The 16,715-nt window shown below is 52.7% G+C and overlaps 7 protein-coding genes across 7 annotated transcripts; 3 read left to right on the top strand and 4 right to left on the bottom strand.

The window, feature by feature from the left end:
- Positions 1-1,105: 1,105 nt before the first annotated feature.
- J4E92_006618 (uncharacterized protein) lies at positions 1,106-2,767 on the top strand (the record flags this gene model as incomplete). The annotated part of the gene is made up of 2 exons (XM_051497985.1): positions 1,106-1,265; positions 1,314-2,767. The coding sequence occupies 2 exons, from the start codon at positions 1,106-1,108 to the stop codon at positions 2,765-2,767; spliced, it is 1,614 nt and encodes a 537-aa protein (XP_051351711.1).
- A 619-nt stretch (positions 2,768-3,386) lies between these two features.
- On the bottom strand, positions 3,387-3,844 carry J4E92_006619 (uncharacterized protein; the record flags this gene model as incomplete). Its single annotated transcript, XM_051497986.1, has 2 exons — positions 3,387-3,760; positions 3,829-3,844. 2 exons carry the CDS (start codon positions 3,842-3,844, stop codon positions 3,387-3,389), a joined length of 390 nt encoding a protein of 129 aa, XP_051351712.1.
- Positions 3,845-4,560: 716 nt separating this feature from the next.
- Positions 4,561-6,798, top strand: J4E92_006620 (uncharacterized protein; the record flags this gene model as incomplete). Its single annotated transcript, XM_051497987.1, has 1 exon — positions 4,561-6,798. The coding sequence occupies one exon, from the start codon at positions 4,561-4,563 to the stop codon at positions 6,796-6,798; it is 2,238 nt and encodes a 745-aa protein (XP_051351713.1).
- Positions 6,799-6,969: 171 nt separating this feature from the next.
- On the top strand, positions 6,970-7,704 carry J4E92_006621 (uncharacterized protein; the record flags this gene model as incomplete). The annotated part of the gene is made up of 1 exon (XM_051497988.1): positions 6,970-7,704. One exon carries the CDS (start codon positions 6,970-6,972, stop codon positions 7,702-7,704), a length of 735 nt encoding a protein of 244 aa, XP_051351714.1.
- Positions 7,705-7,789: 85 nt separating this feature from the next.
- On the bottom strand, positions 7,790-8,971 carry J4E92_006622 (uncharacterized protein; the record flags this gene model as incomplete). The annotated part of the gene is made up of 1 exon (XM_051497989.1): positions 7,790-8,971. The coding sequence occupies one exon, from the start codon at positions 8,969-8,971 to the stop codon at positions 7,790-7,792; it is 1,182 nt and encodes a 393-aa protein (XP_051351715.1).
- Positions 8,972-9,683: 712 nt separating this feature from the next.
- On the bottom strand, positions 9,684-11,915 carry J4E92_006623 (uncharacterized protein; the record flags this gene model as incomplete). The annotated part of the gene is made up of 5 exons (XM_051497990.1): positions 9,684-10,565; positions 10,620-11,188; positions 11,242-11,344; positions 11,391-11,799; positions 11,845-11,915. 5 exons carry the CDS (start codon positions 11,913-11,915, stop codon positions 9,684-9,686), a joined length of 2,034 nt encoding a protein of 677 aa, XP_051351716.1.
- Positions 11,916-13,615: 1,700 nt separating this feature from the next.
- On the bottom strand, positions 13,616-15,658 carry J4E92_006624 (uncharacterized protein; the record flags this gene model as incomplete). Its single annotated transcript, XM_051497991.1, has 2 exons — positions 13,616-15,158; positions 15,213-15,658. 2 exons carry the CDS (start codon positions 15,656-15,658, stop codon positions 13,616-13,618), a joined length of 1,989 nt encoding a protein of 662 aa, XP_051351717.1.
- Between the last annotated feature and the right edge of the window lie 1,057 nt (positions 15,659-16,715).

Genomic DNA, 16,715 nt, shown 5'->3' on the forward strand with positions numbered 1-16,715 from the left:
GCAGAATGGCACTATGCAAGCCATGCCTGTCACCAGCCATCAAGTGAGGCGTGTGAGGCATTAACGCGGTCATGGTGTGCCACTGGTAGATGTTTGCGACCGCTAGCTTTGTTGTGGTTGGGAGCTTTGCGCAGACGCGTCTGTGGGAGCAACATTGCGAACGCGCTGTAGGTATCGGATGTACCAAAACCACAAACAAAGACCTACCGCCTACTCCCAAGGCTGCATCGTGCATTCGACGCGACACAATGCGGTCACGATACTCTGATGGTGTTGACACTGAGTGACTGCCTTAGCCACAGACGCGCCTTCCGGCTAGCTATCGATAGCTTGGTCCAAAACAGCCTTCACCTTCAAAACAGACGCGCATAGCCGGCACCAATGCAAGTACGGCATTTGTTGTTGTTGTGGTCCTCGAATCGCGACTCTCCAGAGCAACGTCCAGAGCCCACTGTGCGCACTAACAGACGCGTCGTGCCTGACTTACGGGATGAGTAACAGCCCTGCACGCGACGGGATCGCTGACCGCCAGTCGTGACTGTTTAGCCACAGCTTCCAAGACCCGGATGCAGACACGATGCCAGACTAATGCAAGAGCCGCATACACTATCCCGTGCATGCTTCGAGCCGGTTGGTCAGAATGCGTGAAACGTTTCAAGCCGGCTCCAGGCTGCAGCCCCACTCGACCACTTGGTCGAATCGTCGCGTCTAACACCATATATACACGTCTACCCACCGCGAGATGGTCGCGTTTTCTGATCAATTCTTCGGCTGCTTTGCGTTAAGAGTTGGGAATCCGGTGGCGGGCTCGTTGGCATCTAGGGGAACGACCTTTGACTCACACCTGCAGCTCACGTGTAGTAGCGTCTGGCCCCGCTTTGCAACCATGCACCGCGCTGTGGTAAATACAGCTGGGGACGAGGTCGTGGCTGGTCCCGTCAGATTCTCTGTTTCCTGAGGTTTCGCTCTTACTCTTTCGAATGCTGGATGTTTGAAACGACTTTTACGATTTACTTGAGATTTACCACGAGATTGATACCTTGAAGAATAAACGACCTTTTTACGAACAAACACTATTGCATGCGACCCACTCGACTATTACAACATGTACTCACAGCGATCGTCGCCACCGCCACTGAAGCGCTCGCATTCGGGTGAGAGCCAGAACAGCTATGCCAGCGCTGCGACAACAGTATCGCGCGCAAGCTCCAAGTTACTGTTTGGAGAGATCCCATTGACACCTGCGACGACAGTAGATGGACGATGTAAGTACCCCGTCGCAATGCGCGCGCATTCATCCTAACGTTATGAAGCGATTCGTTCCAATGGCTCCATCTGCAACCTGGTCCTCTCCACAAGCTCAGTCTTCTTGCGCTTCTGGTTAAACGACGCCTGCCGCGACAACGTACTGGATCACATGGAAACTGAAGACCTATCCAATTTCCGCCTTGTATGCCATGACTTCTCATCAAAGGCTGCGCCACGGCTCTTTGAGAAGATGACTGTGACCTTCAAGACATCTACCTTCTCCAAGCCAGCGCGCATCGAAGCGCTATCGAGGATAGGCCGTCACGTCAAGACCTTTACCTTCCACATGCCACATGGCCCAGAGACCTGCTTGCCACCCATCATCGACCCGTGCACTGGCACAGAGAAGCAGTTCATCTACGAGCCCCAAGTCCAGACACCGCAACATGGACCAGCCAAAGACAAGGCACCCAAGTATGGCAACTGGGAGATGCAGGACTTGCTCATCAAACAGTACCCACCACTATTCCATGCCGCGACCAATGTCCCTGCATTTTGCGCCGCCTTCTCTGAACTGATCAACCTCACGCATCTCAAGGTCTCATGTCCGGGATCTACTGGCTCACTTCGACACCGACGAGGTGTAGTCGACTATGCGCTCATCTCTCTCCGCATCGCCATTGAGCGCGCTCCATTGTACAGCCTCTCTGCTCTTTCCCTCCACCCCATCCATCCTGGTGGCCTCCTATACCTCCACCCCATGCACGGCTTCGGCAGCACACCATCCTCAGCCAAGCGCTGGGGTCAAATCCGTCGCCTCTCAATCTGCATGGAAAGCATACCCTTCAACTCAAGCTCATCGCGCACCCGCGCCCAATCTCTAGAACACCTCCGCATCCTACACGCCTACCTCGCCACACTCTCGCGCGGCCTAACGCGTGTCTTCTTCCGCTGGAAAGGCGAGCGAGGCCCTTCACCCCTCTCACTCGACCGTGAACCTTGCATGCTTCCCAGCCGAGAGGAGTCCACCCACCCCTCTCTCCGCGGCCAAACCAATGGTCCCCGCCCCCTGAAGTTCCCTCGCCTTCGCGTCATGGAGCTAGAAAATGCGCTCATGGACTCCGCGCAAATCAGCGACTTCATCACCAAGCACAAGCGCTCCCTCCGCGAGTTCAACTTTGAAGACGTCAAGCTGCGCGAGGGCGACTGGGATCTCGCGCTTGAACCTCTGACTACCATCTCTGGAAGCGATCGATGGAAGCAGTACCAAGAAGAGGTCATGGATGTTCCCATCATGCTCTCGCCTATTGATGCCGAGCCGCGGGTCATGGGCCCGTTGCTCGAGGAGGTCGAACAGGCCATCGAAGAGGTTAGTAGAAAGGAGAGGAGAGAACATGCGCTGTCGAGATGGTTGGGTAGACCGCGACAGTCGAGTAAGAAAGATAGCTTCTGGGGCGGAGGAAAAAGGCTCCTACATCTTTCGAGCTGGAAGGGCAGCTCGCCTGTCATGGTAAGATGAAGTGGCTGTGCTTGTTTTCCTGGGTTCTTGTCTGGTACTAGGGAGTTTTGCTGTGGTATGTCACGGTTGATACCCCTCGGGCATGGTTAATGGCGTCTGCTTTCTGTCTTTCTTTATCGTTCTTGTTGTTGGGTTTCGGATAACGGCCTCTTATGTCCTCTCTTTTCGTCTTTCCTTTGTCTTGTCTTCCTCACGCTCTTTACGACTCAACGTCTCTACGGCCTTTACGACTACTCCGAAAATCACGTTTGCGCATAGTTACGATGGTATGAGTAGAATAGTATGACCTTACGATCCTTCAATGATATTTCCTTCTGGTCCTTACCTTATGTTTGCGGTCATCGCGTCGGTTCAACGTGATTTGGATGTCTACTTTGAGATGAACCAACTCCAGGACTGTGCTCATATTTCGCCGTATCTGCAAGGTGTCCGCACATTTGTTTACAGGTCACGTTTGCGCCTAAAGCCCAGGATCTATAGCACGTGCAGAGATGGTAGTCATTCGCATCGGTTTAGTCATTGGGCACCCATGCATTAGAAATGTGGTTATTGAAGCAGACTGCGAGTATTGCGTAACACCCGCTTGAATTGGTATATATATTCGCCTCCAGCCTCGCATCTATAGCTTAGCCTTGTTCTGCACCTTCTTGAAGATAGGCTCCAGCTTCGTCGCGCTCATAACGTTTCCCTTGACCTTCAACTTCCCGCTCATAAAAAGCTTTTGAGCATTCGCGTTGCCGGCCGCAAGCTTGCCAAAGTCCTCGTCGCTCAGCACCAGTGTGGCGGTAGCCTTCTTGCCAGCCGGGGCGGGACCCTTGCCGACCGTGCCAGTCTCCTTGAGATCAAGGTACCATGTTTCTTGTGTGCCGGCCTTGTTCTTGAGTGTGAAAGCGAAGATGGCCTTGCCGTTCTTGATGGCGTCTTTGCGGTCGGCGTCGGAAGCGGAAAGGGCTTGCGCGATCTCGTCGAAGGCGGCGGAGGCGGGGAATTCGTCTAGAGGTGTGTTAGTTACAGTGTTCTGAGGTTCCATAGGAGATTTGGTAGGGTCGACATGTGCATACCGTTCTTGAGAGACATGTTGGCGATGTGTTGCTAGAGTGGTGATGCGCGTTCGGGGGAGGTAGAGACTGATGGCGATGATAGCTAGGTGGAAGAGTTTTGTGGAGTCGAAGTCGCGAGTGCGGAACAGTCTGGGGTATATAAGAGCTTCGGAGGCTTGTGACAGCAGTGATGATGTATGCAGCTGCGAATCTGGGGAAGCATGTGAATGAGTGAGTGGGCCGAGACCCTTGAAACGATCATGCCGAGGCATAACCGCTTTTGGATGGAGCACGTGGACTAGTTCTTCGGCACGCTCGCATCTCTTTCCTCATACTACTTCAAAGTTTAACGATCCCTAGCAACGGACAACACCTTCAAGTTGCTAGGAAGTAAATTGAACCTGTTCGCATCGGCTTACTCTGTTGCATTTCGTCGCACCATTGCAGTCAATCTGTGTTTCCACGAAGTGTCATTGCTACGACCTGATAGTTCTGGACGCTGGCGAGGTAGTTGCGGCGGACATTGAGACCGAGCAGCTTGCGGCGCATCCACTTCTGCGTTTGACTCGACTAATGCTGTTGCATGAAGAGGTCGGGATGGTTGCGCGTTATTACGTCGCCGCCAAGCTGAACACGTGATGACGTGGAACAGCGCGTCTCATGCGGGGACCTGAGACGCGTTCTCGCTCTCGTCTCATCTCATCACTCCGCCTGCTCAACATCAACCAAAAGACTTGAACATCTACTTGCACCATGAAAAATGATCTTCGTCAGACGTTCGGCGAGATTTTCAACGACGACCCAACCGCTTTCCGCAAACAATTACTAGAGGTCCAACATTTCGAAACTGATCGAAGCGAGGCTGAAGAATGGGCAAAGAATTTGCGCTTTCTGGATGTTTCCGGGGTATCAGATCTACAGGCAGAGAAGCCGGAACGAGACCGCCGCTACGCACGAGCTGAGGCTCGCGGTTATTTCTACGAGCGAAAGATACCGTCATGCGAAGTCCCCATCACGAAGCGTGAAGACGACGACGAAGACGCGTACATTGCTGTCTCATGGAGATGGGCTGTGCTCAAACATGAGGCTGAAACCCCTGTATTTGATTATCGGATCAGGAGACCGGGTGCGAAGCCGCACAAGAGTGACTTTCCGGACGGCTACATGGATCGGGTAATACAATTCGCACAGAGCGTCAATGTGTCCAAAGTATGGATCGACAAGGAATGCATATATCAGAGAGCGGGGGACGAAAGAAAGTGGCCAAAAGACAAGGAACTGGGCGTTCAGATCATGGACGTAGTCTACGGCGACAGCAAAGTCTCGGTTGGCTTACTCACCGTGAAGCTTACGCGTCAACACGAAGTTGATCTTCTATCTGAACTCCTGCAGGGCCGCATTTTCGTCGACCCCAGAGACAGAGAAAATCCAAAGTTGAGACCCGAAGTCAATGTTCTAGCAGTACAAAGGCTGATTCAGCGCATTCTTAGCGACCCTCGCTGGGATCGTGGCTGGATCTTCCAAGAAGATCACTTGGCTTCGAACAGGATGACCTTGCTCATACCGTGCGGTGCAAGTATTCGAAAAGATCGGGGCTATGACTTTGGTGATATCCTTGGGGATTTGAAGATCAAACTTAAGGATCTCCGACAAAATGCGACCATGTTTTGTTTGGCTCGTCCTGAGGAACGGCGGCCTAATACCGACATACTGAAAAAGCTCAAACAATACAACATCTGCAACAAGAGCTACAAACCGCTACAGGAAGACCATCTGTTGCGTTCCGGGAGCAATGGCGTTCGCGTTAATACTGGCGATGACAAGAACCATCGGCGCGGAAGCAACTACGAGATTTCAGCGTACCGAACGACTACGAACTGTGTGCTCGACGATATTTGCAGCCGTTCGTTGGAGAACGAGGAGGACAGAATCGCTATCCTTGCAAACGCTCTAAGATTTACTAAGCGCATAGATATCGGGAAAGGATCTCCGATACATAAGCCAGACAAATACAGCCTCTCTGTAGCTCTGCTCGCACTGATACTGGTGAATGGGGAGATATTGAAGAGTACGACATGGGAACCATCTGACCGTGCGCGTCTGCCCTGCGAAAGTAACCTGATGCAGCACACGTTACAATCGTATCTCGCGGCATGTCAACTCGAGTTTAGTGTCCCTAATCTGCGATTCCAGCAAACTTTCGTCGACCACTGTCGTCTCAAATCCCCAACTATCACGTCTCGTGGTCTTCAGACGGAAGGCTGGCTTTTCGAACTATTCCCTCGTGAGCGATCAAGAATACGAGCAGACCAGCTCAGCCTCCGTCTCACCGATTCGGATCGAGAAGCTCTATCTGATCTAGGCCGAGGTCCAGTGCTTCGGGGTACGAAGCTCGACGAGGATGCACATACGGCATTGGATGCACTGATTCAGAAGTTGGAAGCACTATGGCCAGGTAGCAAGCTCGCCAGCTACATGCGCAGACAACTGTTTTTTGATGAACATCTGTCGCGATCAGATTTACCACCGTCTGCACCGTACGTACTAGACATGATGTTCGCACTCTATCAAGCTCTTCGCGACGATCAAGAGCTTCGTTTGGGGCGGCTGGCTTCAGCACGTCCGCATACAGAGCCAACTGCCATCTTCATCAGGCCGGAGCCAGATGGTTGGAGGACAGAGCAAGCAACCCACTTAAACTCTGACGGAGCACCTTGCCTTGCAAAGATTTTCACGAGCTGGGATCAATCACATGATTCTGAACGACTGGCAAGCTTGGAAGTCGGTAGGAGGATCCAAGAAGCTCGTGGCAAGCGGGATTGTTTGCTGTATAGCGCTGGATGGGTGAATGGAGTTTGGTACGCGCAACGTCAGTCAATGGGAAAATATGTCTTTCCTCTCGCGGGCATTACCGAAGATCGACATCGGGTAGAATCCGTAGCAGGCGACGGGGGAAGGAAGAGGAAGAGGAAGTGGGATGGTGGCAGCTAGTACATGCGATCTATCTCTTCAAATGATTGACAGTTTATGAAGTTCTGGCTTTGCGACACCTTCGACTTTGTTCACCGTTCTCTTTACGATCATGCAAACAAGAAGCAAACGAGCGTATCACTTGCTTCTTCACCGCCCTCCAAGAACCAACACCAATCACTCAACCAAAGCATGTCTTCCCAGACTAAAAAGCTCGTCCTGAAATTCTCTCTTACCCCGCTTACATACCTGTTCACTCACATCAACTCGATCTTTCAATCGCAGCGCAGGGCATGGAAAGACTTCGCCGAAAATGCTCCGGATCCTGCTCTTGTAAACCTGATCAATGGTCCCATGAAGGATACTGGAAGACTGCTGAACATGACACAAAACTTTCTGCGAAAGCTCATCGACTTGGCAGAGATCAAACTGAAGCAGGTAGAAACGGAAGCACAAATAGCCGGTGCAGAATGGCTCGACAACCCGACCGATCCCATGAACAACGCCAGATTCCTCATGGCGAGAAAGGTTCATAGCGCCTACTTCAAGCATATGAGGGAGGCTTGGGATGTTGGATTAAAAATAATTCCTGGCATACAGGCGAGACTTGACAATATGGAGAACACGCTCGAGAAGCTTGCTGTGCTCATACCAATCGAGGAGCTGGCGCGGCCACTTGAGCCGTTCGTAGTCAAGGGATTAGAGATCAACGACAGGATGTGGGTGTTTGCAATAAGGTTATTGGGCATCGTGCGGACGGTTGATATCCCCCTCGGTGTTGCGACTGTGGCTGTCAACATCGAAAAGTACCCAGAAGCGGACAAACTTGCGCGACAAAGATACAAATTGGGGATTACTGAGTGTCAGAGGATGAGGAAGTGTCTGGTGCGTACGCAAGAACACCTTAGTTCGTTGCGAAGGTCTTAGATCTGGGCCTTGAATTCGTAACATCGTGGGCACTGATGAAGCCCGCTAGGTCGCTTGCGCTGTCTAATCTATAAATCGCTCTAGTCTATGCCCATCCAATTCTATAGAGACTATATCCACTCTCGTCACCTCTTCCAATACCCCGTCTCTTCTCTACAAACTCTCTTTCCAGAATTCTGAATGTCAAACCGCTGTCGCTCTTCGGACAGAGCTCTGGTTCGAAAGCGGCTTCGACAGTATCGGGAATGCCTTCAAATTTGCCCGTCTTGCGCACTGTGACCATAAGCCAGAAAACACCGTTCCGAGCCAGGAGATGCGCCGCGCATTCACGTAGCCAGGCGGCATGTTCAGGAGCGTAGACCACGTCCGAGGCAATGAGAAGATCTGATGCTGATTTCATGTGTGTGGGAGGTTGGGCCCAGTCCAGTATTGCGGTCTCTACAGGTAGTGTGTCATATGAGCTCGAAGGGAAATTTGTCTCGATGTTTGCGTTGCAGTTCTCCAGAACCGCAGGGTGATAGTCGGTCGCCGTGATGCTGACGGGTCCAGCGCCGACCACAGGAAGTAATTTCGCGACTGCTAAGCTGACGAGTCCAGTACCTGCACCGAGCTCGATGATTGTCCGCTTCCTTGCAAGACTGTTTTCAGTCAGTCCAAAGCGCTCTGGCTCGGCGCACATCATGCTACTGAGTACGATGCTGGCCCCCCAAGACTGTAGTCCGACAGCTGTATGGTCTGTACTCGACAGTGGCGCATCATTTAGCGTGACCTTAACTGTATCTCCAGATGAAGTGGGGAAGCAGAAGTCTCGTGTCAGCGCCTCTTCCTCTTCATCGGCGTTATCGAATAGGGTTGAAAGAATGAAGCCGGCATCATCGACAAGCTTTTCTCGTACATCGTCATCGACTTCCATCTCTTCCGAGCGCGCGAGGAGCGAGTTCAGCCATTGGGTGGCAAAAGTGCGCTCGAATGGGTCTGCACGGAGAGCTGCTGTCACCTCTTCGGGTGTGACCTGGTTCTCATCATCTTCGCCTTCGTCTTGAGACGCATAACCGGAATCAGCGGGTCCAGGGGGTGAGACGATAGATGTGTGCTCTCTTTTCGATGTCGGGTGTGAGATAGTAGTTGGAAGGCGTACAGGACAGTATAGCGTCTGTAGGTTCTTAAGAGCGGCGAAGATCTGATTTTCCGATGCCGATAGTAGCGAACGGATAGGTGGTAAACTGCTTGATGGTGGCAGACAACTGCCTGTAAGAGTGACACTCATCTGACGCCTCGCTAACAAATGAACAGACCAAGGAACGCACACAGGGAAAAGGAATGTGGAGAGAAGGAAGAAAGAACTGGAGAAGACGTGGAGACAAGGGCTCAGTCAGAAAAATCAAGCGGCCAAGGCAAGGGACAATTTGACGATACTTAGTTTAGCCTCACGCTCGGGCAAAGTCGTGACTTCTAGATCTTTTCACCGCCTGTCATTTGACATCGTGGGCGTATGTTTGGATCGAAAAGGTAGGTGCACAGGACGTGCTTGCTTGGTCGGACTTGCACAATACATTAAAACCCTAGTAACCGTCACACTCCACATATATAAGACGGTATGCGGCACTGTAGATGGGCCAGCCGGTACATCTAGGGGTAGTGATTTTTGCGTGGGATGGCTATTGCCACGTGGGTCGCTCAGCCGAGCCTCATCGACGCTATACCACGGAAGGCCTAGCTACCAGATCCAATGGTCAGAGACCCATCCTAGAAAACTTCGGTCAACACCGGCAAATACGAATTGTGCCGACGGAAATAGCCTTGAAACATCTTGGTATACTCTATCAGGAATCTCGCGCAACACGTCGATTGTAGCACTAGTGGCTTGGAACCGCCTTGTGGGCTAATGCCCAGGCTGCTCAGTCTCTGGCTACGCGGCCTTTACGATCGTGTTCTTAGGTAGACAGTGATGGACAATCCTGCTCTCTTCCGATTACAATTCATTTCTCCACCATCTTCTCATCCATAGCCTCCGGAGGTGTATCCGTGCCTTCACCCTCCACAACCATCGGCCCCTTACCCGGCTTCTTCCTCCCAGTGATGTCCATGTATATCGACTTGAATGTCCTGACACTTGTTTTTCTCCCCTCCCAAAGCGGATATAACCCTACTGCGAAGCACGAGCAAAACATCCACAAAATGCCCACAACAACCCATCCAGTGAAGAACTTCTTGCTGAAAATATACGAAGAACCGTACATGGGCATGGGCCAAAGCACGAGGAATGATATTGCCATGAAGAGCGTGAGCCAGCGCGCAATACGCGATGCTTTGAGCAATTTGGCTTGTTCCTCTTCATCAGCTTCGATGGCTCGTCGTTGTTCACCGGGGATCCGTTCTAGATCGACGTTTGCGGCAACAGCAAGATCGTGGTCGTCGCCCCTGCGGATAGCCTTCATGCTCTGCCAATCGTAATTCTGGGGTCCAAAAGCGTACGTGAAGACCGGGATGAAAACAATGGGGGAGAGGAGGGCGACAACGTTTCCTGCTAGCATAGGGTTGTTGGCGCCTGTAGTGAGCACAGTGAGTTCTCCGCTCTCTTTCTGTGCGGTGATAAGCCAAGCAATGAGGGAGCAGGCGAAGCCGAGAGGTGGTGTGAAGGTTGCTGCGACCCAGTTCATCTTCGACCACATCAGCGTTAGAGTGGCGGGTAGGACAGCGGACGAGATTATAACACCCATGAGGAGATATAGGTAGCCCATGCTGATGCCGATGTAGTAAAGCCCTGTACTCCAGGCTGCCATCGCGACAGCGAAGCCGACTACCATGGTGTGAGACATGTAGATGAGTTGTTTGCCTGTAGCTTTAGGGTTGACGTAGGTCTACATTGCGTCAGCTCAAAATCCCGTTTTCATGACCAGTATAGCCATGCTCACCTGGTAGAAGTCATAAGTGAAAATGGAAGATACAGCAATCAGCTCAGCAGACATGGCGCTGGTCACAGCCATGAAGACGAGAAGCAGAACTGCAGCCGCTCCTCCCGAACCCATCAGGGCAACAGCGGCCGTGGGCAACACAAGCCCAGCCGTCACATCAGCATCAGCCATGCGGTTAGGATAGCCGGGGAAAACAGGGTTGTTCTCCAGGGCGATCGCGCTGAGACCCATCGTGGTAGCGGCTAGCCATGGAATCGCGAACCAGGACAGACCACCAATGATGTATCCGGGAAGAGCATCGACGGGACTGGCAGCGATGGCTTTGTTATAATATCCGTTGTCGCAGAACACAGTACCGAAGTTGCCCACGATGTTGATCACGAAGAAGATTGCACCTTCTTTCGATCGCATGGTTAGGTAAGAGCCTCCGGCGTTCCCTTCGACTGGGTGATCCGATGCGGCTTGTACCAGTAGATCGAAGACTTTCCCAGGGCTTCCGAGATTCTCGTTGGTCGCATATGCGGTGAAGGCAAACATCAAGAGGATGATCAGAATGACAACAGTGTGTGCTAGAGGTGATCTTAGCGACTTTTTGCTGCAAATGTAGAAGGGAGTAACTTACCGTAGTCAGTCAAGAAAGTGGCCTTGATGCCTCCAAACATGGTGTAAAGAACTACACCAACCGGTAACAGGAAGCAAGCAGCAGCAGTTGGCATGCCGGTGAGCTTGAGTAGGTTAGTACAGATATATCATTCGCCGCGTTTGACGTACCGAAGTCACAACAGCGGAGCCTCCAGTCAACAACATCGAAGTGACAAGGATGTTGGTAAAGAGACCAAAGACCATAAAAACGACGTGCGTGACTGGACCGTATCTGGCTCGGATAACCTCAAGGAAGGTATGCGCATTAGGTGCTCTTCGTTTCAGCTCGATAGCAATCGTAGCAAATAAGATGATCTGCACAGTCGCTCCCGAGGCGTACCAGAAAGGGCCAGATACTCCATATCGGTAGGCGACTGCGCTCGATTGGAGAAGTGTTGCCGCCCATGTCCAAGATGATACTACGGCTGACGCGACCAGTCCCGATTTTACTGTACGACCAGCTGTCGAGAACATCTCTGAGGTTTGGAGTTCATAGTTGTACCTCTTCAGCACGAAGGTCGTCAAAATCATACCGAAGCTTTGCCGAGTTAGTGACGTTCACGTATGGGGATGTAAGACCTACGAGAAGGCAAAGCCTAGACCGATCACAATGCCATAGCCAAAGCCTTGGCTTAGCGGCGGAGGTGTACTCATGCTGGGTGAGTTAAAGACACCTCAGGTAACGAGCGGTTGGCAAGTGGAAAGTGCGATGCCAGAGGGATGCCGGAAGTTGAAATATAATTAACCTTATTGCTTAGCTTCGCTTGGGAGATTTTGCAGAAAGCTTCGGTCATGATCTGCCGGCATACGATCTCTAGGAGAGGGCTTTAATCATGATAAAGCACGAGCATTACCGTTCATCGGCCGGACACACAAGGCAGGTGTAGCCAACCGTAGGGCTAGCGTGCATATTCGCGGACAATTATTCAAGGCGACAACGATCACAGCTCGACATCTGCATGGTTCTGCAGGCTTTCGTGGGGTTGGGCAACAGTAGGATGCACACCATGTGCGGAAACGATCTTCCAATCCCGGTATGGTCCGATAACGCAGCGGAACAATGTAGATAAGATGCGAACTCTTGTGTGGCATCTTTTACTCACAGCCAAGCTGCAACCAATCGCAGGCTTGCACAGATTCGAGACCGTCCAGGTCAGGCAGCTGCTCGCGGTCGTCAAAGCGCTGATGCACGTGGTCGCGTTGAGTGCATGGTATCGCGAGAGATGAACGCCAACGGACGCGCAGCCTTCCAGCCATGAACGTCAAAACTACCAAGGCGAAGGTTGTAGACTCGATGGCAAGATGCAGGAAAGCCGTTGGAACACGGAAAAAGCATTCGTCCAGCGTCTCTTCCGTCAAGCTTCCAGCGGCAATCTTAGCAGGCTCGCTTAGTTGCCGGTCGCGACGCGTCATTGGCTGTTCAGCATCTCTTATCTTTCTGGCGGGATTGGCAGCATTGGGATCACGTCGTCAGCGGGGATCACCGAATGCATTCGGTCTGTGCGGGTCGGGCAGGCGTTCGATCTTGCCTTTCAACGGTGTGGCATGGCACCTGCTTGCGCTATTGTATGCGAAACGTACCCTTCCCTTCGACGTGTCGCCGATGCATTGTACATTTGGCTCAGTGTGTGTTGCGCGACCAGCGTAGAGTACTGGACTTGAACTTTAAGAAGGAGCGAGAATCATGGTATTGCTGGCGGTCTTTCCATTGACACAGCTAGCTCAGGCTTGGCGGAGCAGGAGCAAACATCAACGCTGTAAACCTCGACCTTGCATCGTCGCATTTTGCGAGTTTAATGAGACATATGATGGTCAAATAGACTCGCACGATCATTGATATGAGAGCTCGTAGTTTCTTCAAGTCCACGAACGCTGTCGTGGCCTCAGCACGTGCTCATCAGCAGCTGCCCAAGTGCAGTGTGAACACCAGTATCAAAGCAGATCCTACTCCAAGCTATCATTATCCCCACGATACTCTTAGTCGTCAGTACGCCGCACAGGCTAACCCATATCGCAAGCGAGATTGCTGTGTTGTTCATGTTGGAGAGACTGCCGTCCTTGGAGACGCTAACCGGATTGAGGCAACATGTCGTGAGTAAAAGGGCGACGCCAAGGTAGAGCTTGTGCTCAAGGGCGGAAGGTATGAACCACCTCGTGTCCACATTTAAAGTCATGATCATGTCTCACATTTGGGTTTCGAGAAAGAGGTTTGAAGTGAGAGTATTGATTCTTCATCAAATCCATGTACTACTGTGGGTATCTCGTACACCAAAACTGGCTAAACATAATATTTTAGGACCACCAAACAGCGACTCCTCAGCAATGCAACATTTCAGACATTTCCAGCTCCAGGCCTACGAGCCTGAGCTGAAATTGGATCCGTCTAGAACGACAAGACCTGCGACCGTCGCACTGGACAGAGTGGAGAAAACACCTGTAATGAGAGCAGACATTGCGAGACGCGACACGTCACCACTGCGGCCAGGACTAATCTGACTGAGCACACCGATTTGTGTACCCAGGGAACCAATGTTTCCGAAACCGCAGAGAGCATAGGTAGCGATAAGGCGGGAGCGTGGGCTCAGGTCGTGGTAGGGGGACGCGGGGTCCTCGTCGGTGAGCGATTGGAACGCAACGAACTCGTTGGTGATGACCTTGATACCGATGAGACGAGCGACAAGAATCAGGTCGTTGCCTTGACGCGATACACCGAGGAGGAAAGCGACAGGGTACAAAAGGTAACCGAGGATCAACTCGAGTGTCAAGTCGTAGTCGCCGTCGAGGTTGATGTAACGTCCCCACCAGGTGAGCAGACCGTCGACCAGGTTGAGAAGAGCGATAATACACAAGAGCGTAGAAACGATCATACCGGCGATCTTGAGACCGAGCCAGGCACCGTTGGCAAAGGCGTGGAGAGCGTTGGCGGCCTTGTGCTCATCGTCGTCGGGCACGACAACACGACCGGCGGTAAGAGTCTCCTCAGTCTCCGGGTATCGCAGCTTACTGAAAGCAAGCGATGCAGGGATACTCATGACGCAAGATGAAATCAGGGCTTGCGGGTTAAGGCCCATACCGATGTAGGCGACCAAAACACTACCGGCAATGGTAGCGAATCCAGAGCACATGACCTGGTGCATCTCGGCCATGGTGAGATGAGCAACGAAGGGCTTGATCAACATAGCGGATTCACCCTGACCGATGAAAGGAGACGCAGACGCGACCACTGCCTCAGCACCGGATACTCGCATAGACCAGAAGAAGAAGACGGCGAATTTGCCGATGAACCACTGGAGAATGCCCCAGTAGTACAAGAGCTGGACGAAAGAGACGAAGAAGATGATGGCCGGAATGACGCTGAACATGAAGTACGTGTTCTCAGATATCTCTGGGGTGGTCAAGAAAGCGACACCATCCCTAGCGAAACCCAAGAGCAGGCGAGCAAGCTCAGAGATGAAGTTGAAAATGTCGTATCCAGCCTTGGTACGGAGAACGAACAGCGCGATAATGAACTGCATGAGCATACCGACGATGACGGTATGCCATACAATCTTGCTGCGGTTGCGGGAAGTCGCCCAGAACATGAAGATGAAGACGGCGAGACCGAACAGCGAAACGGCTCGGTTTGCGCGGGTGTTGTCCTCGCTCTCTTCGCTGGCGAATGATCCGACAATGATGACAGCGATGGCAAGGCAAGCAGCGGCAGGAATGCGCATCTTCTCCGGGATGAGGTTGGCAATTCTCGTTCCAGTGTTGGCCCAGACCCAGTGCATGGGTTTGGTGACAATGGTGATGGGAACGTGCAGAGTGATCAGGCGGATCATAATGGCCAGCCAGAACAAGAATGGAATGATCCAGTTCTTGTCGTTGCGGTGCACGACTACACTGGCAATCCACCATCTGATACTGTTAGCCCGAAGCACTCGAGACGATGGACGTTAAAATGCGTCTTACCCGGTGAAGAGCGCTCCAATAAAGATGTGGACAGGCAGTCTGAACGCCCGGTAGAAAGCACCAAAGGAAGAGTACCAGGGCTTCTTCTCTGCCTCCATTTCGGGATCAGAAGAGCTGCGCGTAGCCTTCTCGACTTCGTAGTCGTAGCCACCGGCCTTCTCAATGTCATGCTTCTCGTTGACAGGGTGGCGCTGGTGGAGGTTGGTGCTGTCAACACCAATGGGCGTGAATTGGCTGGCGCTGTCAAGACCACTGGGCCGGAACAACTTGCTGGTCGGCTCGTCTGTGGTTCCGGTGGTGTAGACAACGTTGTCAGGGTGGGCCGCACGCGCGCTGTGGTGCACGTGTTCGTGGTGGTGCTCGCGCGCAATGTCTAGCGCCGGGTCGTCATTGCGGGCGACACCGGGCATTGGTGAGCCGTTATGTTGGTCGCGGATATCAGCCATGGCGACGAATAGGCACAAGGGCAATTCCTGAACAGAGGTTGAACGACGAGGAACTGTTGGTTCTCATATCGAGGTCGGCCCTCGCGGAATTATATTTTCGCACCGTGGCACGCGCTACCACCAAAGTGGAGGGATCGCACCGTCGCTGGCCCAGACAAACAGTTGAACGGGCTCCAGACGGTCACTTGGCAACTTCCTCTTTTGCACTGGCTAGAGCACAGTAGCACAGGGTTCCATTGGCTCCCGGTCGTCTCCGCTTTCTGGAATATCTACCGTCTCATGTTGGTGCTCGCTTACTCGCTGTTCACACGCCTGTCTCTTGTGTCAACCCGACCCAGTACCGGCCGACCTACCGCGCTTCTGCAACCCGGACCAGGTTCTTATCTTTCCCCAGCCTTGATAGCCTGTCCAAGCGCCAATCACGGAGATGAACGTGCTGGAACGCCCGCCTAGTCCGTGATAAGCGGCGGCGAATATGCGCCCCTCCTCGGTTGAGGCTCTGTTTTGGGCTTCGCGTGGCGTTCTCGAAGCAACACCTCTGCCTTGACAACCCGACCTCCATCGTCTTCCCCGAGGTCGACGTTTCCGCTGCCCTGGGTCATGTGCAGAAGCAATTCCCAGGGTCTCGCAGCAATTGCACAGGGGCGAAGACAGCATCTGCGAACCGTCGTGGTCGCTGAATTTCGCTTGTACTTTGTCTTTGTGGACCCTCCGGAATGCAGATCAGACCGGGTACTCCGTCTGACGCAAGGAGGCCAACCCACTCCTATCAGTACGCTGCAGCGGGACACGCGCGAACGCCATGGTAGCACACGGCGTGCGCCTCCATCAGCGAGTGTTGGATTGGTGTCCCTCAATGCTACCTATCTGACCAACGGGTCTCGACCAGCGCTATCACCATCATTCCGATAACCAGGTCTACGCTAGGGACGCTGGACCACCGAGCGCGCTTGTGGTGTCCTGCAGCTGAGGGAAGCTGGGGTTCTTATCACGAGGGCACGCATCGAGATATATGCGCCGAATCATGTCGCGGACTTCGCCTGTGTATACACTTTGG

The sequence above is a fragment of the Alternaria infectoria genome, assembly GCF_024043175.1.
Source record: "Alternaria infectoria strain BMP 0036 chromosome Unknown scaffold_10, whole genome shotgun sequence".
Taxonomy (NCBI): Eukaryota; Fungi; Ascomycota; class Dothideomycetes; order Pleosporales; family Pleosporaceae; genus Alternaria; species Alternaria infectoria.